We start from the raw sequence: 27,144 nt of genomic DNA, 5'->3' as shown, positions 1-27,144 counted from the left end.
AATGACTGCCCTCTACCTAAGCACCGCCTCTGGCAGCCATCTTCAGATTTTTACCGCACGTTCATGTGTTGGGATCCTCGTGCTATTGCTCTCGAGCGTTAGTGCTATTTTTTCGCGCTTTTTACAAAAACTTCGATTCTTTCGGTCAAAAGAGCCTCAAGCTCCACCGATCCTACATCCGATCAACGGGGACCCGTGTCGGATTCATCTGTGCCCCTCAAGGGTGAAGATTTCGTCGAGCTACACTTCGGAGGACTCCAGAAGCTTCTCAGGCCCTGTCTCGGAGATGGCCCAGGAGAAGGGAAGCTCGACGCCCGGAAAGCTGTTCAGGGTCTGCCCTGGATGCCAGCTGCAGAACGTCTTCAAGGAGGACGAACACTCTTTCTGCCTTTACTGCCTTCATGAGGACGAGACGCACGTGGAGAAGGACTGTGCGTTTTGCGGCAACATGTCGGAACGGACCATGAAGGACCGCCATCAACGTCTCGCCAACTGGCTGGAGGGTAAGAGCCCGTCTGGCGAGAAGAAGAAGAAATCCGAGCGGTCTTCTAAGACCTTTGAGGGCGCCCCGGCGACGGGGGCCCAACATAAGGCCAAGCACCGCGAGTCCGCTGGCACCGGGAGCGCCGAACGGTCGGGCTCTGCGGGCGCCAGGCAGGGCGCACCCTCCCCGGCACCATCAACCACGAGCCAACGCTCTGGGTCGGGTAAGAGGAAGGCCGAGCACCCGGCGAAGCTCCTGGAGAGGCCCCGGTCGAGCTCTAAGGCAGAGGAGGAGCGTGGCAGTGCCCCCTCCCTCAAGGATAAGGCGGTGAGCGCACCTAAGGTGGTGAAGGCCTTGATCCATCCGACCAAGCCCTCTATCGAAACGGTCGCGGCGGCCCTGGCTCAGCCTGTGGTGGCTGCACCAGTGGTGGCGACCTCAGGGCCCAGAATCTCCCTGCCTCCTCGGAGGAAGTCTTCCTTTGTGCCCATCGATAGGACCCCCGTGAAACCCTCCGTGGGGAAGAAGAAGGGGGGGCAGGGCGTCGTCGTAGAGTCGGCCTCAACCTCAGAAGAGGAACTGATCGAGGTCTTAAGCCACGGCCTAGGCGTGGAAGAAGGCCAGCCCGTCGGAATGGACCCCGACGCAGGTGACGACGACGACATCGTCGAGGATACCGACGGGGCCCCTGCTCGCCCGTCGGATTCCCCTCTGCCAGCGCCGCAAGACAACTCGGCGGCCATTTTGTTGGCCATACAGTCCTTATGCTCCGAGATAAGGACGAGGCTACCGTTACCGACGGAGGAACCTCTCCCGTCGGGGGATCCAGAACCGGGACCTTCTGGTGTTCCCCCTACCAAGAAAAGAAGGATCCATCCACCACCTCCTTTTCAACCGTCGCGCCCCTTCCAGCCCTCCTCCCCGTCCACCCGAGGGGATGATACCGGGACTGACACGGCAGCGACGGGTACGGACGACGAGGTATACGACGAGGATTTTCCGTCGTCGCCTCCCACCAGGGCCTCTCCGCCCGACGAGATCGGATCTTTCCACTCCATGATCTCCAGGGCTTCCGAGCTTTTCCAACTCTGCCCTGAGGAGAAGAAAAAGGAAGGCTTCCTTTATCAGCGGCGCGAGGCCAAGAGGAAGACGGTCCTCGCAGTGCCTCTGTTGGACGACATTTGGGATGAGGGCCTTTCCCTCCTCAAGAACCCTTCCACGACGCCAGCTAGAAGAGACCGGTACGAGAAAAAGTACCGGGTCCCGGACACGGCCCCCCTATGCCTCCGGGCGCAGCCTACCCCGGACTCCGTCGTCTCCGCGGCAGCCAGGAAGAAAGCGGGGGGGGGTGCGGCCTCCACATCGACTTCCCCGCCGGACGGCGAGGGAAAGAAATTGGATACTATGGGGCGTAGAGTCATCTCGTCGGCAGCGACGACGATTAAAGCGGCCAACGCCTTGGCTATCGTGGCCCGCTACGACAGGGAGCTCTGGTACAAGATGGCTCCTCTGCTGGATTTTCTGCCGGACGACAAGAGGGCGGAGGCCCTTGAGATCCTGCAGGAAGGTGAGGTGGCCTCGGACCACGCCATCACCGTGGCGACGGACATCGCCGACACTGGATTCCGCCAGCTGGGCAACGGTGTTTGCCTTCGACGTCGTGGATGGCTCAAAGCTACGGACTTCCGGCAGGACGTCCAGACCAGAGTCCTGGACATGCCCTTCGACGGGAACAACCTGTTTGGGAAGACAGTGGACGATTCCCTTCAGGCCATCAAGGCGGATACTGAGACGGCCCGGGCCCTTGGAGTCCTGCAACGACGGACGCCCTTTCGGAGCGGCGGAGGCAAGGGCGCCTCCAAAGGTTCCGGCGGCGGTTTCGCTTCCTACCGTCAAGCGGCCCGCTCGTCGTCGCAAGAGGCCTACAGAGGACGAGGCAAGTCTAGCGGACCCCGCCGTCATCGCCAAGGAGGTCAAGGCGGCAAGGCCGCGTCCAAGCAGGATTGAACCGGCCTTGGGGTCGGGCCCCCACCGAAGCACCCCGGTGGGAGGCCGGCTGGCGGGCTTCGTCAGCGTGTGGGAGTCCATCTCCACCGACCGTTGGGTGCTGGACGCCCTGGCCCGGGGCCACGCGCTCGAGTTTCAAAGAAGGTGCCCGCGCGTCCCCCCCGTGGCCAGGAAAGAACTTCACGTCCCTCAACTTCTCCTGGAGGTAAAGGCGATGCTCAGAAAGGGCGCCATCGAACTCGTCCCAAAGAGGCTTCGGGGCTCCGGAGTCTACTCGAGATACTTCCTCGTGAAGAAGAAGACGGGAGGATGGCGCCCCATCCTGGACCTGCGACGTCTGAAAAAGTTCATCAAGGCGCAGAAGTTCCGGATGGTCACCCTCCAGCACGTCCTGGGTCAGCTGGAGGAAGGAGACTTCCTATCGTCATTGGATTTGGAGGATGCCTACTTCCACATTCCCATCCTAAAGGGGCACCGCAAATTCCTCAGATTCGTGGTCCTAGGGCGTCATTACCAGTTCAAAGCCCTTCCCTTCGGACTACGGTCGGCACCCAGGGTATTCACCAAGTGCCTTGCACCGGTGGCGGCGCAGCTGCGCCGCGAGGGGATCCACGTCTACCCCTACCTGGACGACTGGCTCATCCGCGCCAAGACGAGGGAGCTCGCCGTGGTCCACACGGCAAGGACCGTCCAACTCCTCACGGACCTGGGATTCTCCGTGAACTACGCCAAATCCCACCTGGTGCCCGCGCAAGTCGCACTGTTTCTGGGAGCGAGGCTCAACACAGTGTCCCTTCTGGCCTCCCCGTCGGAGGAGAGGACCAGGACCATCTTGGGCAAGGTGCAACGGATGTTGGTGGCCGACGCGGCCAAAGTGAGGTCCATCAAGTCCCTCCTCGGGATGATGTCTTCCTGCATCTACCTCATTCCCATGTGCAGGCTCCGGATGCGCCCGTTGCAAGAATTCCTGGATGCGCGCTGGATCCAGACGACGGGCAGCTTCGAGGAAAGGATCAAGCTCGACGAGAGTTTCCGACGAGCGATACGGTGGTGGGGCACCCGCGCGCATCTGACGGCGGGCATGGACTTCCAGACCCCAGCCCACCAGGAGACTGTGACCACGGATGCCTCCCTGGAAGGGTGGGGAGCGCACACCGAAAATCTGCACGCAAGGGGACTCTGGCTCCCGACGGAGAAGTCCCTACATATCAACGTCCTGGAGCTCCGTGCAGTGTTTTGGGCCCTCAGGTCCTTCCTTCCGTCCCTCAAGGGCAAGGTGGTGAGGATCTTCACCGACAACACCACCACCATGTTTTACATCAGGAAACAGGGCGGAACCAGGTCCCCAGCGCTGTCCAAGGAGGCGCAGGACCTGTGGCATTGGGCCGTCGCCCAAGGGATTTTTTCTGGTGCCGTTTCATCTGGCAGGGATAAGAAACACCATCGCCGACTCACTCAGCAGGGAGCTGCGCTCGTGCCACGAGTGGGAACTACGGCAGGATCTGGTGGATCGCCTCTTCCGACGGTGGGGCACACCCCAGATCGACCTGTTCGCGACGGCGACGAACGCCAAGTGCCGGAGGTTCGCCAGCAGGTTTCCCCAGACGAGGAGCATGGGCGATGCTTTCTCGTTCCCCTGGGAGGGCCTGTTCCTCTACGCGTTCCCTCCCTTGCCTCTGCTAATCCGGCTCGTCAACCAGCTCAAGAGGTCACGGTGCAGGATGATCCTCGTCGCACCTGCGTGGCCGAGGCAGATATGGTTCCCGGACCTTCTGGACTTGTCAGCGTCCCCGCCGATCAAGCTGCCGGCGGACGCGGATCTACTCTCCAGGGAAGGAGGCGCCATCCTCCACCACGACCCGAAGTCGCTGAACTTGCAGGCCTGGCTCCTGCAGCACTAGAGTTTGGAGGATACGACATACCGGCCGATTGCAGAGAGGTTCTTGCAAAGGCCAGGGCGTCCTCGACTCTTAAATGCTATGGACACAAATGGAAGAGGTTCTCTGTCTGGTGCCACGCACAGAAGATTAACCCTCTACGGATTACGGCTCCCCAAGTACTGCCGTACCTGCTGACGCTGGCCAAAGCTGGTCTGGCACATGCGTCCATCAAGATTCATCTTGCTGCGATCTCCCGATACACCAGAACCACGGGCCGGACGTCCTTGTGGTCTCATCGTCTGGTGAAAGAGTTCATGAAGGGACTGTTCAGATCGTTCCCGCCGGTGAAGGCTCCGGCCCCGGCGTGGGAGCTCAACGTGGTGCTGACCAAGCTCATGGGACCTCCGTTCGAGCCTCTGCACTCGGCCCCGTTGAAGTTTCTATCGTGGAAAACAGCTTTTCTTGTGGCCATCACCTCCGCACGACGAGTGGGAGAGATCCAGGCCCTTTCCTGCAAGGCCCCGTACTTGACTTTCCACGACACGAGGGTAGTGCTCAGGACGCACCCCTCCTTCATGCCCAAGGTACCGTCGGACTTCCATCTCAACGAACCCTTGGTGTTACCTGTGTTCTTCCCGTCGCCTTCGTCGCCGGCTGAGAGGACTTTGCACTCGCTGGATGTAGCTAGAGCGCTGAAGTTCTACGTGGACCGCACGAAGGGTTTTCGGAAGACGTCACAACTCTTTGTGAACTTTGGACCTGTCAATCAGGGGAAGGCTCTCTCGAAGGCTTCCATCTCCAGATGGCTCTCCGGCTGTATCATGTGCTGTCACCGGTTGGCAAACCGACCGCTGCCTGGCCGTCCGAGAGCCCATTCCACCAGAGCGATCGCAGCTACCACGGCGTTCCTATCTGGTGTGCCCCTGCTGGACATATGCAGGGCTGCTACGTGGAGGTCGACGCACACCTTCACGAAATTCTACTGCGTCGACCGGGATTCCAGGGAGGAGTCCAGGGTCGGCCAAGCAGTGCTGCGCAACCTGTTCGCCTGAGGTGAGCCTGGTGAGGAGGTAAGATGCTTAATGTTGAGTTGATGTGATGCTTAATGTTGAGCCTTTGCCACCTCCCGTGGTTGTGCATGTGTGTACTGCTATGTATTCTTTATTCATGAGCATGTGAATCCATGCCAGACCCCATGCTGGAGAAGGAACAAGTTACTTACCTGTAACTGTTGTTCTCCAGCATGGGTCTGGCATGGATTCACATGCGAACCCTCCCGCCTACCCCTCTGCGGCTCTTCACTTGGTCATACTGCCACTTCACGTGCTTCCAAATCTGAAGATGGCTGCCAGAGGCGGTGCTTAGGTAGAGGGCAGTCATTGGCTGTGGTCAGTATGACGCAGAGACCAGTGATTGGTTATTACTACGAAAGACAGATCAGAAACGAAACTGATACTGGTTTTTTCTTTACCGAGGATTCCCAGCCTGACGACGGGGAATATTCATGAGCATGTGAATCCATGCCAGACCCATGCTGGAGAACAACAGTTACAGGTAAGTAACTTGTTCCTTAGGGCTATATCACCAAGGGTAGCTCCTCCTCTACCCCTGGCACCACAGAGGGACATCTCCTTCGATATTCTGGACACTCTGAAATCACTGGTGTCAGAGATGCAGTACAGGTTGCCCGACCCTGCTACACCTCAACCTGGTGGAAGTGGCTATCCTGCTACAACTCAATCAGGCGGACGTGGCCTACCTGCCCTCCCTCGTCCTACAAAGCGACATCGCCCCTGGTTCTGGCACAACTCAATGACACAGAGTCACATGATGATGTCCCCGACGACCAAGCCTCTATACACACAGCGGGTGCGGGCACAGATGAATTTGATAACATCATGCCTGCAGATGGTGAACCAGGTGAGGTCCCCTTGCAAGTTTCTCCCCGAGACGAAATGGGCTCTTTCAGCACCATAATGTCTTGGATGACAAAGATGTTCGTACTAGTCCCAGATGAACAGAAAAAGGACAGCTTGTGGTACCAGAGGCGGGAACAACACCAAAAAGTTAGTTGTGTCCATACCCCTACTGGACGACCTCTGGAAAGACGTCTTGCTAACGATGACCAACCCTTCTCTGCTCCTCTCATGAAGGAGCGATTCAATAAGAAACATAAGGTGCCAGGCTTGGCGCCAACATGCCTTAGGTCGCAGCCTACCCCAGACTCTGTGGTGTCTGCGGGTCATAAACGTTCCGGCAACCCCTCATCTTCGTGTTCAGTCCCCCCAGACAAAGAAGGGAAATGTCTCGACACATTTGAGAAGAGGGTGATTACTAAGCCGCCACAACCATCAAAGCAACCATTGCCCTGGCTATTCTGTCTAGATACGACCGGGAGCTGTGGATCATGATGGGCCCCATCTTGGAGTTCCTCCCGGACGACAAGAAGCAGGAGGCTTTCGCCCTTCTTTGGGAAGGGAGGACGACATCTGATCATGTGGTTCCGGAAATAGCTGAATGGCGCTGTACTGCGCAGACAAGGTTGGCTCAAGGCTAGCAACTTAGTGGTTGACATGCCGTTCAATGGCAGTGATCTTTTCGGCAAGAAGGTTGACGAGACATTGCAAGCCATTAAGACTGATACAGACACAACACACTCCCTGCGCACATTGCAGCAAAAGCAACAGTCCTTTTGCTCTGAAAAGTCCAGTTTCTCAAGAACTACACAGGACTGTCAGCCTTCCTACCAGTCCCCATCATCATCATCCTACAAGTCCTCTTCTTATGCAAAGTCAGATGCCTATAGGACCAGTTTTCCATTTTATAGGGGTAATCGATGCTGGCGGGGCTCTTCACAAGCCAGCGGCATTCGTCAAAACAAACCTGACCCACCTCTTGCCGAGCTACCCCACTTACACACCCCATTATGGGGAAGGCTATATCAGTTCATCCATGAGTGACACAACATCACCACCGACAAGAGGGTGCTATTGCTTCTCCATCAGGGCCACACACTGGATTTCGTCAAGCGCCCTCCCACCATCCCTCTGAGGTTGGAGCCAGAGAAGCAGATACAGCTGCTACAACAGGAGGTTCAAGCAATGTTGTCCAAAGGTACCATTGTGAAGGTGCCCCGAAGAATTCTAAGATGGCCGCCTGCATCTTGCGTAATACCATCGGCAGTTCAAACCTGCAGAAACTCCAGCCTGCTTCATGATTGGATGCCGCATTTATTATATTGTCCAATCACAAACCGACGGGCAAAGCCGGCCCCTCTCCAGTAAGGCCCTCAAGAATAAGGCTCTTTCCTGTTCCGAGCCTGTCCAGAACTGCCAGACGCCAGGCCCTAAAACTCTGCCACTCTGCACCACACCTACCGAACTGTGCTACCCATCATACTGCCCCTAAGAGACCTCTTGCGCATTGTTGTCATATGCTGACACTCTGAGCCCCTGCCCGCGCGCCTGTGTACCCCCCAGGCCTTTGAGACTTCTTTCGGCATGCTGAACAAATATCTACTGCAATTCTAACGATTGCTCTAAGCACCAATATATATTACTCTGCCAAGGTTTCCATCTGCATATTGTCTGCAACCGTTGAAGTAGTTCTATTGACGTCTGTACCATTGCTGACTTTGACCGTTGTATTGCAGTGCATGATTACCTTCCTTAACCCCATAATGCAGTATTTGTAACTAACCGTCATACCTAAAATCGATCATCTTCATCTTGCCGCCTCTGCGTATTCGCATCAAATATGTTGTCATTTTGTGCTGTTTTGCCCATTGCCTTCAGCTATTTGTTATCATAATCACATGAAATTGTTATCTCGATTTTGGCTATTGTAATCAACACCCGTTACGTGTCCAGCACCAGGGCCCCCCATTCACAGCTGTATCGGTGTGCAATGGCCCAAAGTATTGTACCTTCACTGTGTTCTACTGAATCCTATGCAGCTCCAGTGCTTTTGTAACCGCATTGCCCCGACTGCTCTCAGAGCCTACTCTTGTGTTAGTGATCACAGAACTACTGCCACTTCGCAACAATAGCACTGCTTATAACTAGTTAGCTTGCACTGACGCCTCGTTTCGCTATGCAGCTGCACCTTTTTGCGCCCCACTTCCTCACACTCTGGGTTATGACACTCCTGCTGGCTTGCCCACGTAGCTCTCTGTGCAACACCACCTCAGAGACCTAGCTCTATCCTATTACCTTGCCGCTTGCCTTGAACTTTGATGACAAATTGCCTGTGCACCACAGCACATCCCCCATCATACCCAATACACCTATAACCCACTTAAGCACTCATAACTCCAACTGACCACAAATGACCAATGCCTACCTGAACTCTCCTGCCCTCTGGCTAGAAGACTTTGCGACAAAACCTTCACCTAATCAACCTTGCTCGCTTCACCAGAGAAACTACAGACTTGGATCCAGAATCCTTCGTATACCTCGACACCTGATGATAAAAACTACTCGACATCATACCTCTCAGTTACACTCCGACAACCACAAGACCCCCTTAAAAAATGAGATTAAGGGCTCTCTCATTAATACCAGATCCCTCCTGGCCCATGCTCTTGACACTGCAGATCTCATTATCACACAAAACTTAATTGCCATTACAGAGACCTGGCTACATGCAGCCTCAGGCCCCCTACTGGCACTAGCCATTCCCAACGGAAACTCCATTATTAGATGCGACCGCAACTCTAACCAGTCCAAAGGCGGCGGTGTTGCATTTATCCACAAAGATGACATTAATATGAGAATCATTCCTAACATACAGCTCACCTCTGCTGAGTCACTATCAGTTAAACTTTCTCTATCCCAAAATAACACAGCCACTCTGAACCTTATCTACAGACCCCCAGGTCCTCTCTCTACATTCTCTGATGACATAACTACCATCCTTACAGATAACACTAAACTTCACTCCCAAATTCTACTACTAGGTGACCTCAACCTTGGCCTACTGGACCCTAATGACCACAATGCCGGAGACATTGCAAGCACTATCTCCACCTTAGGATTCTCACATCGCATCCTCGAACCTACCCACTCCAAGGGAAGAACGCTCGATTTGGATCGCTGACCTAAATTGTAACACTAATATTTGTTCTAACCTCCCTTGTGTCTGGTCCGACCATCACATCATCTTCAACATTCCCGCCAACGACCCACTCACCAAACAGAATATTGCACCTTCCATCCCCACAAGAAACAAAAAGGACATCATCAGGGACAAACTGCTCCCCCTCATTCTGCCTATACTCAACAAATGCACCTTCCTACATGATGACCCTTCTGTCCTAGTTGACACCTTTAACCAAACATTGCTCAAAGCAATTAACACTATCGCACCTCTAAAATCTAGGAAACCTAAACAGCATGCCCACCTCAACTCGTGGTGCACCCCACAACTAAGAGTATTACGCAAAGAAAAACGCAATGCTGAAGCACGCTGGAAAAGTCTCCCTTGCAACGCCAATAAAGATAATCTCACCATAGCGTCACTTAACTATAAGGAAGCCATTTTACAAGCCAAAAGAGAGACGTACAACTTGCGTATCTCACAAGCAGAATCTACCACTAAGGAGCTATTAACAATTCTTAAATAACTAGAATCAATTAAAAAAAAAACACACTAGACGCTAACATACCTACCAATTACAGATCCATCACTACGGTCCCATTTTTTGCTTAAAAACCTTGGATCGGGCCATGTACCTCCAGATACAGAAGTATCTTGAATCCAACAAATTACTTGGCCTGAGACGATCAGGTTTCCGACCTAAGCATGGGACGGAAACAGCCTTGATTGATCTCAAAACACAAATCGAGGACTTAAGACAATAGTAAAATGGCCCTATTATTACTCCTTGACTTATCGGCAGCATTCGGCCTGGTCAACCACCAAATCCTATGTCGTCACCTTAAATCAGCTGCCCACTTCTCTGAGAAAACTACCAAATGGATTAGTTCCTTCTTGGATAAGAAACGTGAGGGTCTTTTCCCCTACTGCCGCGTCTGAACCATCAACGGTTCCATTTGGGGTGCCACAAGGCTCTTGCGTCTCGCCAACACTTTATAATGTATTCACTAAACCCCTATTCGATATACTTGACTATCTGGGTGTCACCTACACCAACTATGCTGATGACACCCAGATACTCATCCCCATCACGGGGGACCATATTGTGGACTCTAAAGCCCTCAATGATGTTTATTAAGTCATCCAAACCTGAATGGCACAACATGAGCTCTGTCTCAACAATGACAAGACAGAGCTTCTCATCCTAGGAACTCAACATCGACTGAATAGACTTGATCCTTCTTTCAAAGCCTTCAACATTGACGGCAACCCCATTAAGGTCTCTAGTGACACCAAAACTCCAGATTATCGCTCAATAGACAAACTAATGCTGTAATCTCTCCATCTGCTTACACGTGCAAGCTCATCACAGCGTGTCGCACCTTTCTAAGTACCCCGAACTGCATTACTCTGGCTAGGACACTGGTTATGTCCAAACTTGATTACTGCAACGCTTTATATCTGGGGACTAACCAACGTAACCTCAATAAACTCCAGGTTATTCAAAATAACGCCATCAGAGCTGCCCTTAACATCTCCAGATCCTCACACATCTCTGAAACAAGGAGACGTTTATACTGGCTTTCAGTAGCACAAAGAATATCCTTGAAATCCCTTATCCTCACTCACAAATGTTTAAACAATAAGGCCCCCATCTACTTAGCCACCCGCTTCTCTCAACAGATGCCTACCCGGCTACTCAGATCAGGCCAAGTGCATTGCCTGTCCATTCCCAGATATAAACTGCAGAAATCAGGCGGGGTGAGTTTTCCAGTTCTTGCTTCCAAACTTTGGAACTCACTGCCAATCTCGATCAGGTCCGAATCCTCTTCATCCTTATTCAAACAAAAAGCCAAACACTGGTTAATCACCTCATAAGATTAAATACCTCGCCACCACCATTCCATTATTACAGCACGTGAATTTCTGCTTGCGTCTCTAGTTATCCACATTGTGTAGATTGTATATAATTATGTATATTGTGTATATTGCATCATCAAGCTTTTCTACGTCCTTGCAATTCTAATTTACATCTCTGATTTTATTGTGTATACAGCTCCTCTTGATCATATGTAACTCCACAATGTAACTGTTTACTTTGTACCACCTCTTATTTGTACTAAGACATGCGCCCAGATGCCCTCGGGCCAGGTGCGCTATACAAATAAAATAAATACAAATACAAGCCAACAAGGACGAGGAGTCTACTCAAGATATTTCCTGGTAAGGAAAAATCCTGGGGGTTGGCAGCCGTACTAGACCGCTGGGTGCTAAACACATTCTCAAAAGCCCAAACTTTCAAGTTGTTAACGCTGCAGCAGGTACTGCCCCACTTACAAGAAGGGGATTTTCTGGCATCACTAGACCTAGAGGATGCTTATTTCCATATCACAATCCCTAGAAGCAATGCCACAGGTCGCCACTACCAATTCATGGCACTACCCTTTGGACTCTGTTTGGCCCCAAGGGTTTTCACCTAGTGCCTGGCCACTGTAGTAGCCCATCTGCATCGAGCGTGTGCACACGTATATCGCTATCTGGGCGACTGCCTTTTGAAACTGCATTGTTCGACATGGCAGCCATAAACACCACTCTCACCATTAAATTCCTATAGTCTCTCGGTTCTCTGTGAACTCTCCAACATCCTGTCTGACCCCATTGTGACAGGCTCTCTAATGGGGTGTACGCCTAGACACCCAGTCTTGCAGGGCAGCCCGTTAGAGAAGAGGGCCCAAACCTTTCCCGCCAAGGTACGACAGCTCTCCCACTTACCAACGGCATCTGTCAGTCTCCTGAAGTCGCTACAGGAGATGTTATCATCTTGCATCCCCATACTCCAGCACTGCAGGCTCTGCATGCGCCCACTACAAGTTCCTAGATGTACGCTGCCAACCAGTGTCAGACTCCTGGACAAGATTCGACTGATGCAATACTTCAAGAAACCACTCCAATGGTGGTCAGTCCGTTTTCACCTTGTTCAAGGAGTTCCATTCGCCTACCTCCTCACCAAGTCACTGTCACAACAGCTGGCTCTCTAGAGGGTTGGGATGCGCATACAGGAATTCTTCATGCAAGGGGCTTATGGAGGGAAGAGGAGAAAACACTCCATATTAATCTTCTGGAACTCCAAGCATTTTTTTGGGAACTCAAGTCGTTCCTCCAGCAGATATCCAGCCGGATGGTTTGGATATTTCCAGACAACAGCACCACAATGTTTTATGTCGGCAAGCAGGGAGGAACCAGGTCCCTTCCTCTTTCAATGGAGGTGCAAGCATTGTGGCACTGGGCACTGCAACACCACATTTTCATTCTGTTGCAGCTCCTAGATGTTCAGAACGTCATGGCGGATTCCTTCAGCGAGGAAACCCAGCTCCTGCCATGAGTGGGAGCTGCAGGAGTCTCATTTTCTCCAGATATTTAATTGCTGGGCTCCGGACATCAACCATTTTGCCATGTTCCAGAACAAGAGGTGCGCAACTGATGCCAGCAGATTACAGCATCTGGAGAGCCTGGTGGATGCCTTCTCACTCCCCTGCGGTGGTCCTATACACATTCACCCCCTACATACATTTGGTGGCACCAGTTCAGGCAGTGAAGACTGATCATAGTAGCACCGGCATGGCCAATACAGTTCTTGTACTCCAACCGTTGTTTCCTAGCCTCTGCCCCTCCAATGAGACTTCCTTCTCTACAGGATCTGCTGTCCAGAGAGGGGGATGCTGTCCTTCATCACAGCCCAGCTTCACTCAACCTGACTGTCCGGCTCCTGTGCTCCTACCATCCCATTGCCTCAGGATTGCAGGCATATCCTGACATGAGCCTGAGCCCCTTACACGCTTGCCTGCTACAAGAGCACATGGAAACGCTTTGCCATATGGTGTGCACCACAGGGACTGGACCCTTTTACTGTTCAACCAAAGGACATCCTGCCTTACCTACTGTCTCTAGCACAGGCAGGGATGGCACATTCATCAAGCAAGGTTCATCTTGCAGGGGTGTCTCGTTACACCTGTTCTTCATCCACGTCTTATTTCTGGGCTAACCAACTTGTCTAGGCGTTCCTCAAGGGTCTCTTTCGTTCTTTCCTGTCTAGCAAGCACCTGGCACCAGCATGCGAATTGGAAGTTGTTTCTTTCATGGCTCAACCGTTCTTGGTTTGAGCCACTACATAAAGCTTCACACAAGTTTCTCTCTTGAAAGTCCGCCTTCCTAGACGCCATCACTTCAGCACAAAGAGTTGGCGAAATCCAAGCTTTCTCTTGAAAGACGCCATACCTTACTTTCCACATATCCAAGGTGGTCCTACGCACTAATCCATCCTTTGTTCCCAAGGTCACATCAGCTGTCCACCTCAACGAATCAGTGGTGTTTCCTGTTTTCTTCAGATCCCCGGGATCTCCAGCCGAGCGATTTTTTTTTTTACATTCCCTGGATTTTGTGCGAGCTTTAAAGTATTACGTCGCTCGCACAAAGTTTTTCCGAAAAAACCTTTCAACTATTTGTGGCATTTGGACCCTCAGGCTTAGGGACAGCACTTTCCAAGAGTTCCATTGCAAGGTGGATTTCATCCTGTATCTCTTTCTGCCATAAACTAGCTGGCAGGCCTCTCCTGGGAAATCCCAGGGCACATTCCACCAGAGCGTTGGCTATCAAGGGTTGCCCTGCTAGACATATGCAGGTCAGCGACCTGGAGGTCCATCCACACCTTTACACGTTTTTACTACGTCGACAGGGATTCTGCAGCAGAGTCTAGAGTCAGCTGGGCGTTCTACGTAATGTGTTTGTGTAAGGTCTGTGGCTCCCGTGGTAAGTGTAAGTGTTGTTACAAGGAGCTTGTCTCCGTCCATTTGCTTATATGGTACTGCTTTGTATATTGGCAGCATGTGAATCTATGAAAGATCCAATGCTGGAAACGAATATGTTACTTATTTGAAACTCCTGTTGTCAAGCATTGGTATCTTTCTTAGATTCACATGTGACCTTCCCGCCTACCCCTCTAGCTCTTCTTAGCTTTCTTGGCTCATACTGCCACTTTATGTGCGCTTGCCAAAATCTGAAGATGGCTACCACGGTAGAGATAAGTGAGCCATCCAATTGGATGGCGGCACTATGACCCAAATGACTATAATAGAAATAGAATATAAAGTGACTGACGTTTTCAGTTTAAAAAATAAACTGCACTATGTTACCGTGGATTCCCAGCCTGACGGGGAATATTCACAGCATGTGAATCTAAGAAAGATACTAATGCTAGGGAACTGGAGTTATAGATAAGTAACTAATTCCTTAATTTGCAATGTAGTCACCTGTGGCCAAAAATACATACACCATGCAGTGTGTGCTTATCCAACAGCCCATAATTTCACTTGAACACATCTTTGTTTTTGTGCATCATTTCCTTTCTTCCATCAGTTTTAGATGTGCTCACCTACTATCGGCTATATGTTTTAATATCACTCTCATATGTTTGCAAGAGGTCCATGGTTGCCTCCTATGCTTAGCTAAGCATCCAAGAACAGAGTGTCTTTTAGAGTGTATTAAAACATGAGTGAAGCCCTCAAACAATTTGAAAAACAAACGGATGAGTTGCATGCATGTGTTAGTTTTCATTTCGTCTTCGCATCAATGACTGAGAGTATTGAAATATCGATTGGTCACACCTACCTTTTGGGTTTTGTAGCTCCCGGATGGCCGAGTCATCAAAGTTGGTGGCGAACGTTTTGAGGCACCAGAAGCCTTGTTCCAGCCTCATTTGATTAACGTTGAAGGAGTTGGAGTTGCAGAACTGCTTTTCAACACAATTAACGCTGCTGATATTGATACAAGGTAAGCAGTCCAAAATTGTATTGGGGAACATCATATCTTGTATGCTATACACCCGTTTTCAGATATCTTCTCCTCTTGGAACTTGGTAACCACTGACATCCTGTGTCAGAGTCTCCTTTGGTAAAACCGGAAACTGTTTGAGCCCTGGGAATACATCACATGTTTGCCACTCTTGTATCTGTGACCTTGCACCTTCAAATGATGCAAGCACTGCCTAAGTACCATTTGCCTCCAGTCTTTCATTAGCATTTTTGTCAAGAATAACAGTACATTGATTTCACTTTTTGTTTTAGCCAAATATATGTGGTGCATTCTTTTGTGATTGCCTTTATTCAAAAACATGTCAATACAACTTAAAAAAGATATAGTCCACATTTCAACAACATTTCATTATAAGCATCATTATTACATTGATTTAAAACTAATGGTAAAATCCCATTACGGCATACATCTAAATAACAACACTTTAATAAATTGTGGAATTCTTTTTTACATTAATCAGTTCCCTGTATATTTATAAATAATGGTTTATGTATAACATATTGCACTTACTTACCAGTGTTGGTTTTAGAGTTGCGTGTTTACCTCTTAACATAATTTAACAGATCAGATCTACCTATCATTAGCCCCCTTCATAGTGTGAGGAGTCAGAAATGCAAGACGGACACATGCAGAGATTTCTCACAAGTCGCCATTTTATTAAATGATAAGGGGTGAGATAAGCACCTATCCTTCGCTAGCCTAACACGGATTTCCCTACCTTACAAACTAAGGCTAAAGGAAAATGGCCAAAAGTATCTGTTCCTCACACTAATACATACAACATAAGTCATACAGTAATTTTTGGTGGTTTAAACTTCATAAAACAACATATACATTCAAACACAAATGTTCTAAACAGGAATCCTTGTGACCAGGGTTGGATCCTCTTCTCCTGGATCAAGTCGGGATTTTCCAAAACAAAGTTCAGTTTCAGAAAGGGTCTTTGCACTAGCCAAGTTCCACTGCAGGTAGAAATTAAAGTTCTTTTCATTCAATATATCCTTCACTTGGCAAATTGACTTTCTTAGTTTTAAAGGTTTTTCACACTTGCAAATAATAGTTAAGTTTCCACAACCTTCTGCTTGGTAGACCAAATGACTTTCTCTTCACACAGCAAGTCAGAAGTCAAGGTAAATATTCTCTGAAGATCAATCAATTGTTATCACGTCATATTGCTTCTTTAGAAACAACGTCTTAGGATGGTAATACTACAACAGTTTATCAAACACTGTAATGGATTTGCCACTTCTTTCCACTACCACATTCACAGTACTTCAAGTTATCTTCTCGCCTGCCAGGGCTAACCACTATTTGTCCCTTTCCCGATTTACTCTCCTGCGAGGATAAAACTCCTACTACTACAACTTGTACTACTACTACAACTTGTACTATCTGGCTTGTTAACACAATTGGCAAACAGTTTCTTTCTCCAACATACTGCACAAAAGGATAATAGTTCTCACATTGACCTGTTTGCCATAAGCAATGCAGGTTACACTTCTCTTCCCCCCGTATTCCCTTTTATAAGGAGGGTTTCTCTCCTGCTGTATTTGACTTTCTTTTATACAACCTATTGGCTCTGGGTAATATGGTTAACAACTTCCTCCCTCGAGTTACCTTGTTATGGCACTGTCAAATTCAAATTTCCTTGGTGTCACTCTCGGCTTTCTTGGGCTTTGGCAATGTAAGCTATACTGTCCCTTTTTTTAAGATGTCCCGCTTCAAGAATGTTGTATCTCCTTTGGTTTAATATTGCCACTCTTTGGCTTGGGCAATGCGGCTATACGATCCTCCTATTCGACATCACGTAATAGGAGAGTTGCGCCCATTTTGCTTAAATTCAAGTTCGGTATTGAAAGGTCTCCTTCGGAGTGCCCCGGTGTCACCTGCATCATGCCCAGTCACCAGTCTGTCCTGGTGTCGTCTTCTGACACGCTGCTTCCACTTCTTCTTCGTTCGTCTGAGCGTCTGCAACGATTGACTGCTCCCGCCAGCCCTGCCGCTGCTTGCGCTGACTGTCAACGAAGCCTGCACAACCTTGTGCGCTCACCGGTGAGAACCTTACACCGGAGCGGTCTGCAGGACGCAGGGAGCTTTTCTCTGCCTCTCGGTCGCCGGCCTCAATACCGCTTCCCGCTGCGCGTCCTCTTCATACAACAGGGGTCCCGAAATCCACCAGACTCTCTGCACAGCGTCCTGCGGTCAGCAGAGCGCTGACTCCAACCTCTACTTCTTCCTGCTGCTTCCCTTTGGGCCGCAAATGTGTAAAGGTCCCGCTCAGCTGTGGGTCATTGCAAAAACTAGACCACACATTACTCTTTGGTAACTCTGGACCCCTCTTCCTCCTCTCAGTACTAGGAGCATTATGAGACTAGAAGTCCATAATGTTCCTAGTTGTTTCAACATTATCAAATCCATTCTGTTTGAAGGATTTATAAGATTGACTTTTAAGGGAAGATTGTAAAGGAAGTAATGGTCTTCTCTTAGGTTTATAATCCAAACACAGTGTAGAATCATAGCTACTAAAAGTTTTATTAACTCCCTGTCCCTTATATACATAGTTTTCATGTTTACAAAAAGGGTTCTCGTGCCCGACACCTTGGTTAAGTCTGGCAGGGGAGGCCCTACTCAGACAACATGCCATTAAATATTCAGGCATTAGGGAAACCTCATTCAGAGAAGTATGAATATCTCGACTCTACTGATGGAGTCACCACATTCCCTAGACAGCCTTCACCTCCCATGTGATATTCCCTCCTAATACCACCTCCAGGGTTAGGATCAGATAACAAAAAAGGAGGGCAGGGCGCTGGCACCCAAGCAAGCCTGAACCGGCCAAGACGTCGGGCCTACACTCGTGCACCCGGGTGGGAGGCCGGCTGACGAGGTTTGTCAGCGAGTGGAAGAAGATCACCTCTGACAGATGGGTGCTGGAGGTTTTGCCCAGGGACACACCTTGGAGTTCAACACAGGTGTCCTCGTATTCCACTGGTTCCCAATCAGGAGCAGCACATCCCTCAGCTCCTAGAAGAAGAGAGAGCCATGTTATGGAAAGGTGCGATAGAGCTTATTCTGCAATGGCTCCGGAGTCTATTCCATATACTTTCTGGTCAGAAAGAAGACAGGGGAGGGGTGTTGGAGACCCGTCCTAGATATACACCTTTTGAACAAGAGCCTGAAGTCCCAAGAATTCAGGATGGTCACTTTGCAACACGTGATTGGTCAACTGGAGTAAGGGCATTTGTTGACCTCGTTAGACTTAGACGATGCCTACTCCCATGTGTCCATCCACAGAAAACATCGGACGTGCCTAAGGTTTGTGGTACAAGGCCAACACTACCAGTTAGTCAGAGAGGTTAGCCCCTGGCTGTCTGGGTAAGTAACTGCCAGCCAGGACCAACCCTGGAGTAACAAGACACAGTGATGGTATCCCCCCATACCTCCTGCCTCCAGAGAGAGGCACCTTCGGAACAGACCCCATTACAAAATTCCCAGCACCAGGAAAGACTGACGCACAAGGAACAACCAAAACAAAATGAACTAAATTAAACAAGCTCAGAACTCCACACCCAGGAACAGCTCAACGGAAACATATCCACTGTGAATACCACTGTGACCAAAATCGCTCTACCTATCACCCTACCTGACAACCTACCACTCAATCAAACAACCACCCTCAAAAACCATAAGCACATCAACGGGATAACCAGAAAACTTGGGAAAGATGAGAAACACAAGCGTATCAAACCAGTGAGAAACAACACGAGCACGTCATTCATCACAAAACACAGGCATGACAAAAGGCACCATCAGCATTGACGGGAAGAAGACACCAAGCCAATAAGAAACCTGACCGAACTACTCAACAAAGCAACAACATCAACAAACCTGAATAAGCAGTCCGATGGAAAAAATGATAAACACCAACACAACCACCAAACAGACCACAAGAAACAGAAATATACACTCCAATTTATCAAATGCCAGATCAATATCCAAGCACACGACAGAAATGTACAACCTGCTGTGCGATGGAGTGATAGACATGTTATTCCTCACAGAAACCTAGCTAACTCAAAACTGCAAGCTAACAGTGCACGGCTGCCTACTGTGATGAATCTAGTGAAGTTGTCACTAACTTCCGTGGGAAAGTCTTCACCGATGTGGCAAGGGAAGGGCAGAAACTACCTGACTCCAGCCCTGGGGGACTTTATCCGCGCAAGGACCAAATGGAGGGAGACCAACCTCGGTGGAGTGAAGATGGCTCACTAGTATTTGTGTTTTATTTGTTTTATAAAGCGCCTTAATCCAAAGCACTGCACAATTAAAACAGAGTATGGTACAATAGAAATGGTTAGACAATAGCACAATCAAGTCCAGATAGCCAGCATTCACGGATGTTGAAGGAGGTGGGATTTCAAGGACTCGTGAAAGAGAGACTAAACAGTGATGGATCGAAGTGAGAGTGGAAGGGCGTTCCAGGTGAGAGGAGCAAGAAGCTGAAGGATCTGAAGCAAGACTGGGCACATGGAGGACGAGGAACCACAAGTCTGAAGAGAGAGGAAGACCGAAGAGAACAGGTCGGGGTATAGAAAGATACAAGCACATAGAGATAATTAGGTATAAACCCATTGAGGGGTTTAAAGACAAGGCAAAGAAAATAAAATTTGCCTTGAATGGAAAGAAAGCCAACCAAATTTGGTAAGAGAGGCAGAAATGGAATCTCGATAGGAAAGATGGCAGAGAGAATGAATAGAAGAGTTAAAGACTGAGTTTAGTGGGGTAAGACGAGAGTTTGGAAGACCAAAGAGGGTAGAAGAACACTAAAAGAGTCGAGAGAAGATCAGTGAGGAAATTAAGAGTTAAGACGCCTGAAAAGTGAGGAAAGGACTACAAGACCTGTCATTCCCCCTCGCTCCCCCCGCCCCTTGTGAAGGATAATAGTCACCAGTCATTGCCTTCCCAGCTATGGATGCCATATTGCAATCTGGAACTTCCTGTTAAAAACCATAGACATAAGCAAGAACGTGGCAGTGTTGGAAGAGGAGGCTTCGAGACTGCAAGGTCTGCTGCGCAGAAGTAAGGAGCAAGAGATGCTCTACTGGGAGTGCCGCTGCAGTGCAGAGACCGGGGAGCATATGCTACACTGGCCAGAAGACGAATCTTACCACTGGCCAACATGGAGAATGCCAAACCACCCTGCTTCGAGGCCTTTGGTGTTCCTTTCTTCATGTGAACAGTGCAAGGAGGGAAGATCAGCTGTTCACTGCCCGCATTCTATTCTAAGCACTTCTGGCCCTCATCATCTGCTACCAGTGGCCTGGTAAGGCACTTGTCTTTCTACTGGGACTCTGTGTCACGCCCTGCACATCGTTGCACTCTGCCTCCCATTATATCATTTGGGCGTTGTGTTTTTGCTGCATTGCAATTGTGACTCGTTTGCTCTTAGTCAAACTTGTTTTTACTGAAAATAGCATTGCAGCACTGATGCAGTCGCCACACCTGCAGGGCCTTTACATCATGGCTGTCCTGATTGCTTTCCCCCACCCGATGCTCATGGTGTAAGCCTGCTCCCGTTCCCATTGGCTGGCTATCTCACCATCAGCCAACCACCAGCACCGCGAGGCGGAAGCCGGTCCTTGTGATCAAAGGCCCCCATCTAAGGCCCCTTTCTGCTCCCTGTCCGCTGCCAGTTTGGTGCGAGAGGTCTCCCTGGACCCCCTCTCACTTGGAGCATCCACCCTGATGCTGGTCCGAACACTTCTCAGTGGAACCTTGACTACACAAAATCTCTTTTCGCCTCCATAACAATGGGTTTGTTCCCTACATCCCGACTAGTTCCTACCACCTTATGACTTTTCTCTCCATCTCCCTTACTACTTGCCTATTGCCTGTTCTCTCACTGTGTTTCCACCTATTGTTGTGTTTCCACCCACTGTTCCAATTTGAATTTTGTTGTTTTTGGCCCAGTGACTGCATTGTGCTTCTCTGCCATGTTGGTCCTATCCTGACCCTCACCCTCTGCTTCTCTCTCCACATCACCATTTTCACTAAGTCTGGTAGGAAGAAGTTCAAAAGGGGTATCTTGGTCTCTAAACCCAGACTCCCTATCGCTGACACTTATACCAGTGCTTCCTCCAGACAGACCCTCACCGGCATTTTCTTTGTCGTTCCCTCGCCAGATCTATGGACTCTTCATATAGTCTCTGTGCTCTCTCCTTTCTCCTCTTCTCTCATTAATGGTGGCACCCGCTGGAAGGTCCTCCTTGCCCTCTTCAACTCATCTAAGGTCATCATGAATGTTTACCTGAATGGTACCGTCTTGGTCCAAGACCCTAAGGCCAACCTCCTCCTCTTTGATAGGCGCTTCTCACGCCTCATCACTTTCCTTTCAGCTCCTGCTGTCCCCTCTCTCCTTTCCTCCGCTTCCCTGCCTCCCCCCGCTACCGCCCCCTTGGCTACCTTGCCCTCTCCTTCTTCCTCTCCTGCCCCACCATGGGCTCTTTCTACACCTCCTTCCTCTGTTCCGCAGGGAGTACCTATGATCTGTACACCTCCCCAGAAGTCCATCAAGGACGGCAACCTTCTCCATATTGCCACTCTAAACTCTCGCTCAGCCGTCAAACATTCCTCTGACATGTGCCATCTCCTGGAAGAACTTGACCCTGATGTCCTATGTCTCACCGAGACATGGTTCACGGCCAGCTCTGTCACGAGTTTTGACACTCTCCTCCCTGACGGATGCACGATCCTCTCCGCACCCAGATCCACCCGGTCCGGAGGGGATGTAGCCCTGATCTTCCCCGAGTGGATTCTTGCCACGGTCATTCCTATGCAGACTTACTCTCTTTCGAAAGTCATGTCTGCAGGCTTTCTCTCTCTCTCTCTCCTGGCCACTCTCTTACCGTTGCTACCATCTATCGGCCCCCTGGTCAGATCACCTCCTTCCTATCTGAGTGGGCGGACCTCTCCTCTTCCTTCCTGGCCTTATCCACTCAACTCCTCCTTCTTGGCGACCTCAATATCTATCTTGATGCGCCCTGTCCTACCTCTGTACTCTTTCGTGACCTCTGCGATTCTCTCTTTCCATTCTCCCTTCTGGCCCGACTCACTCCGCAGGGCACACGCTTGATGCTCTGATCTCCGACCTCTCCCTCTCCATCCCTCTGACCACTCCTCTCTCCTGGAGTGAGCACTCCCTCCTGTCCTCTCATCGCTTCCGCTCTACTCCGCTGGCCAAGCCAACTCCAACTCTGCCAGCTACCTTCTCGGTCATCCAACCCATGAAACGTGTGTCACTTGAGGCTTTCGCCGCCACTTTCTCTTCCCCCTCCTTGGGCTGACTCGTACCCTGACACAGTCCTTTCTGTGCTCTACTCTTCTATCTCTGATTCTCTGGATGTTCTTGCCCCTGTCATGAGGATCTTCCTGAAGTCCACAGCCAAGTGCAACTTCTGGTTTGATTCCGATCTAGCCACCCTTAAACGCAAGTGTATGGTGGCTGAGAGCAAACTGGCCTGCCGCCTGCTCCAAAGGCATTACTGGCTCCTGATCCGATCTAAGAAGAGAACCCACATCCAAGCCTGCGTCTCTGCGGCCTCCAACAACTCGGCCGAGCTCTTTAAAATCTGCAAGGAGCTGATCAACCCTGCTGCAGTCTCTACCTCTCCTGTCGCCTCCCAGGCCCTTTGCATGGCCCTTGCCTCTCATTTCATCTAAAAAGAAAAACAGGACATTCTGTCCACCCTCATGCCTCTCCTCTTTTTTCCCCCTCCTCTCTTCCCCAGATTCCCCCCTCCCCCTCCCACTTTCTCTTCCTTTCCTCTTGTCTCCCCTGACAAGGTTTCTAGACAAGTCTGATCTATGAAAGTCTCCTCAAAACCATCAAGGACGATATTGACACCCTTGCTCCTGCTCTGGCCGACTTCTGTAACCACTCCTTTGCCTCCGGAGCCTTCCCCTCCCCTCAGAAGCACTCTTGTGCACCCTCTTCTCAAGAAACCGTCAGCCGATCCCTCTTGCCCAGCTAACTATCGCCGGATTTCCATCACTGCCTTCCTGGGCAAACTCCAGGAAAAGCTGACCATCTCCCAGCTTAATCTTCACACTGATTCTGTTGGTTGTCTCCATGACAATCAGTCTGGCTTCAGAGCTCCCAGAAGCACGCCAACTGCTCTCCTGAAAATCCTTGAAGAGCTCCTCTCCAACCCCGACCCTTAACATCCCTTCTGTCCTCATCCTACTCGATCTCTCTTCTGCCTTTGACACGGTCAACCATGCCATCCTATGAACCCTGGGTATCACTGATCAGGCCCTGGCCTGGCTGACCTCTTTACACTCTGATCGACCCTCCCAGGTCCAACTTGGGTCTTTCCTTTCCTCTATCTCACTCTGGTGTTCCCTAGGGGGTCTAACCTCTCTCCCTGGCTTTTCAACCAATACCTGGCACCCCTTGCCCACCGCATTGCCGCTCTCGACCCCAACTTTCAATGCTATGCGGATGATACTCAGCTCATTTTCAGACTTCCCTCTGCCACCTCTTCTCCTTCTCATCGCAGACTGTATGTCTGTGATCCAGGAGTGGTGTGCCGCCAATGACCTCTGCCTTAATGCCAGTAAGACAGAGATTCTCCTCATCTGCACACCTGCACCCTCCTTTCCCGTCTCTCTCTGGCCGGCCTCCCTTGGCCCTCTCTGCCCCTACCTGCAAGGCTAAGAACCTTGGGGTTATCTTCGACTCTGCACTCTCATTTTCTCCTCACATCTCTGATGTCTCTAAGAAGTCTACCTACCAACTGCACCTCTTCAAAGGTATTCTTCCTTTCCTCTCTGCCCCCCAGAAGCTCACTGTCCCTCAAGCCCTGTTCTCTCTAGGCTGGATTACTGCAACAACCTCTTCCTAAATCGGCCTGCTTCTACTCTCCGCCCTCTGCAACTCATCCAGAACAGAACTGCAAGACTTGTCATTGGCCTCAAGTCCTGGGATCGTATCTCTTCAGCCCGGAAATCTCTTCATTGGTTCCCAGTGGCTGCAAGGATTACATTCAAGACCCTTTGCATTATCCACAAGACTTTCTGGTGCCTGGGTACACAATACATTCAACTCTCCCTCGTAAATACCTTCCTTCTCGAGCTCTTTGCATCTTCAACCTCCAATTCCCTCAGGGTCAGTCTCTTCTCCTAGCAACGGGTTGGTGGTAGATCTCTTTCCTCTGCTGGGGCCTCACTCTTGAACAGCCTCCCTGAAACTTGAGGAGAATCATCTCCGGTTCCAGAAGCGCCTCAAGACCTTCCTCTTTGCTTCTGCCTTCACTCTTTCTCTCCCCTGCTGATCCGCTCTGCTTGGCGCACTGGGCTCCTGGTTACTTTGTGTTTTTCGGGCCCAGGTCCCTGCCCACCTAGCTACACACCCACACTGCCTCCTGGCAACCCTGCACTTGGGTCTGTATCTGTTACCCTACAGTCCCCCTTGTCTCGGGAGGATAGCTCAGGGGCAACATGCTCGCCTTGGAAGCAAGACTACACAGAACAACACAGGTTGATCGCCGGGTCCGCACTTAGAAACCTCTGGGTATTAAGCCCGTTATAAATATCATATCATATCATATTTCCACTTATCTGACACCCCTTGACTACGCCTCTACCTCGCACTTGCCATCTCACTAGCTGCACTACCAGTTTTTGTTGTTTTATCCCTTGCACTTTCCCTTTTCCCCCTCTCCTGCACTTGCGTGTTCTCAATGTCACTGGGCATAGTAAGATTGTTTTGTCCCCCTTTGTTCCCCTCCCTTGCCTCGTCGCGCTCTGAAACACTTCTGTATGAACGTGATACAAATAAAATATCATGTCAGGAGAGTAATTGGAAGGCCTGGGAGAACCCGAGCAGGGGAGCTGGGGCAACCTGGCAAGTATGTGAAGTTGTGAAGGAAAGGCAGGCTAAGGCCCATTACTCGAAATGGAAAAGAATATGAACATATGGGAGTGTTACAACATTGGCAAAGTCCTAGCAGGAGAGAATTCCAGGCAATTCTAATGTGAGACCCGCACCCAAAATACAAATATTCAAGTTTCAACCAAGTCCTGGCAGGAGAGTACACCAGCCTTACTTGTACGTTCTGTCCCCTTTCCTCCATCCTTGTGGAGTGCCCCCCCCAACATGGAGTCTGTACCAGAACCTTTGGCAGCAAAAATTGAGCTTCCCCTTTAAATTTAGTATAGCGCGCAGGGTCGGGGGGGTGGGTGGCCTTAGGCGTGAGAATGCCCTGCTGAGGCCCTGCCTTCCAGCGGCTCTCCTCAGTCCTGTTTTCCACACCGACAGTGTCGGACCTGGCAGCCAGCACAGAGATGATTTAGCTTTCCGTTTGCTCCCTGTTTTGTTTTATCAATGTTATTTAACTTTGCTTCGGTGCCTCGCCTCCCCCGGCACCTGTTGGCCGCAGGAGGATTCACGAGATGTGCCTCAGACCCACATACACTCTGTCTTGAGTGTTCGGGGCCCGACCATCGCTTGGACGCATGTTTGGCTTGCAGCGCTCTCGATCACAGGGCATTAAAGAATCGGGTGTCTCATTAGAGGGAGATCTGCCCCACTTCTCCTCCACTCTACCCTCAGGGCCTCGTCTCAGGACCTCTCGTCAAGACAAGGTAGGCCCTCTGTTCAGCACAGCGACTCCTTCCCTGGGTTTCCCACAGATCGGGGTTACTCAGATTCAGGTCCTGGCAGACATGAGGCCGCTAAGGCTACCGGCTCCCAATCCGTGGGGCCCGGGGACCCTTGTGGACATTAGAGACAGACCTGCAGCAGACCTGGCTACCGACTCCCAAGATGAGGGGCTCAGGGGCCCTACCAGTCTGTCCTCGGAAGGGCGATCAAATTAGTTCTCTTCTTCGACCCCAGGGTTTGAGGAATCATATTGAATGGGCTTTGCAAGATGATCCCAGTCCCCTTCCCTCTGGAAATGGCAGCGGATGGTAAGGTACTGGCATCTGGTCTCCTCAGCGATATATCTACCCATCACAGCTTTACGGCTACACACCCCAGGTGCCTGGGGACCTTTTTCGAGCGCTTCCTCTTCCTCATGCGTTCCCCTCAGACGAAGGGGTTCCTGAAGGAGACAGTGAAGGAAATCATCCCGCAGGTGTTGCCGCCCAGGCCCCCTCCTCTGGGTTTTCCTCCAGTTTCTTCAGCGCTGCCGGTTCCAATGCTGGTCCCTCCCCCGGTCCATGCCTACCGGTTGTTGAGACCCATCCACATCCCCCTGTACCACTAATGCCTCCCCCTCAATAGCCGTTGGACCGTCCTTCGACACCAGACTTAGGGGGGACCCCGTTGGCATCTGTGTCCCAGGGCCTGGATTTCCCTCGGTCTGTGAAAAAAGGGCGAGGGGAACAATGCAGACGAAGACGCCCAGGATGATGAACCCTCTGCGTCCGTTAAGGCCTCTGATGACCACCTTCAGGGCTTTGCGGAGTTCTTGGGCGTCCCTCTACCAGAGTAAGCCCCTCAGGAGTCGAGAGTGCTAGCAGAGGTCTTGGTTAAGCGCTCCCCGATCCGGTTTGGCATCCCTCTCCAGGAGGATGTCCTGCAGGGGGCGTGAATGGTCTGGGAGAAGGCCAGGGCCAACACCCAGATGAACAAGAAGCTGGACAGCCGGTTCAGGGTGGCGGATGGGGAGGCAATCCTCCTGGACTCCCTCCCACAGCCTTATTCTTCAGTGGTGGCTGCAGCCTCCTTGTATTCTAAACCATTGTCTTTGTTGTTTTCCTCCACAGGAGCCACCTCCAGTTGTCTTTCTAAGGAGGATGAAG

The 27,144-nt window shown here is 50.7% G+C and overlaps 1 protein-coding gene across 1 annotated transcript in view; it reads left to right on the top strand.

Moving 5' to 3' along the window:
• Positions 1-27,144, top strand: part of LOC138467868 (actin-related protein 2) — a 599,885-nt gene that overhangs the window by 416,103 nt on the left and 156,638 nt on the right. The window contains exon 7 of the mRNA XM_069608160.1: positions 15,149-15,294. Within this exon, the coding sequence (XP_069464261.1) occupies positions 15,149-15,294 (146 nt within the window). The remainder of the gene's footprint in view (positions 1-15,148; positions 15,295-27,144) is intronic.

This window comes from Ambystoma mexicanum, chromosome 4q (genome assembly GCF_040938575.1).
Source record: "Ambystoma mexicanum isolate Mex_15411 chromosome 4q, UKY_AmexF1_1, whole genome shotgun sequence".
Lineage (NCBI taxonomy): Eukaryota > Metazoa > Chordata > Amphibia > Caudata > Ambystomatidae > Ambystoma > Ambystoma mexicanum.
The sequence above is the reverse complement of the archived record's forward strand: the minus strand, read 5'-3'. Positions and strand labels throughout refer to the sequence as shown.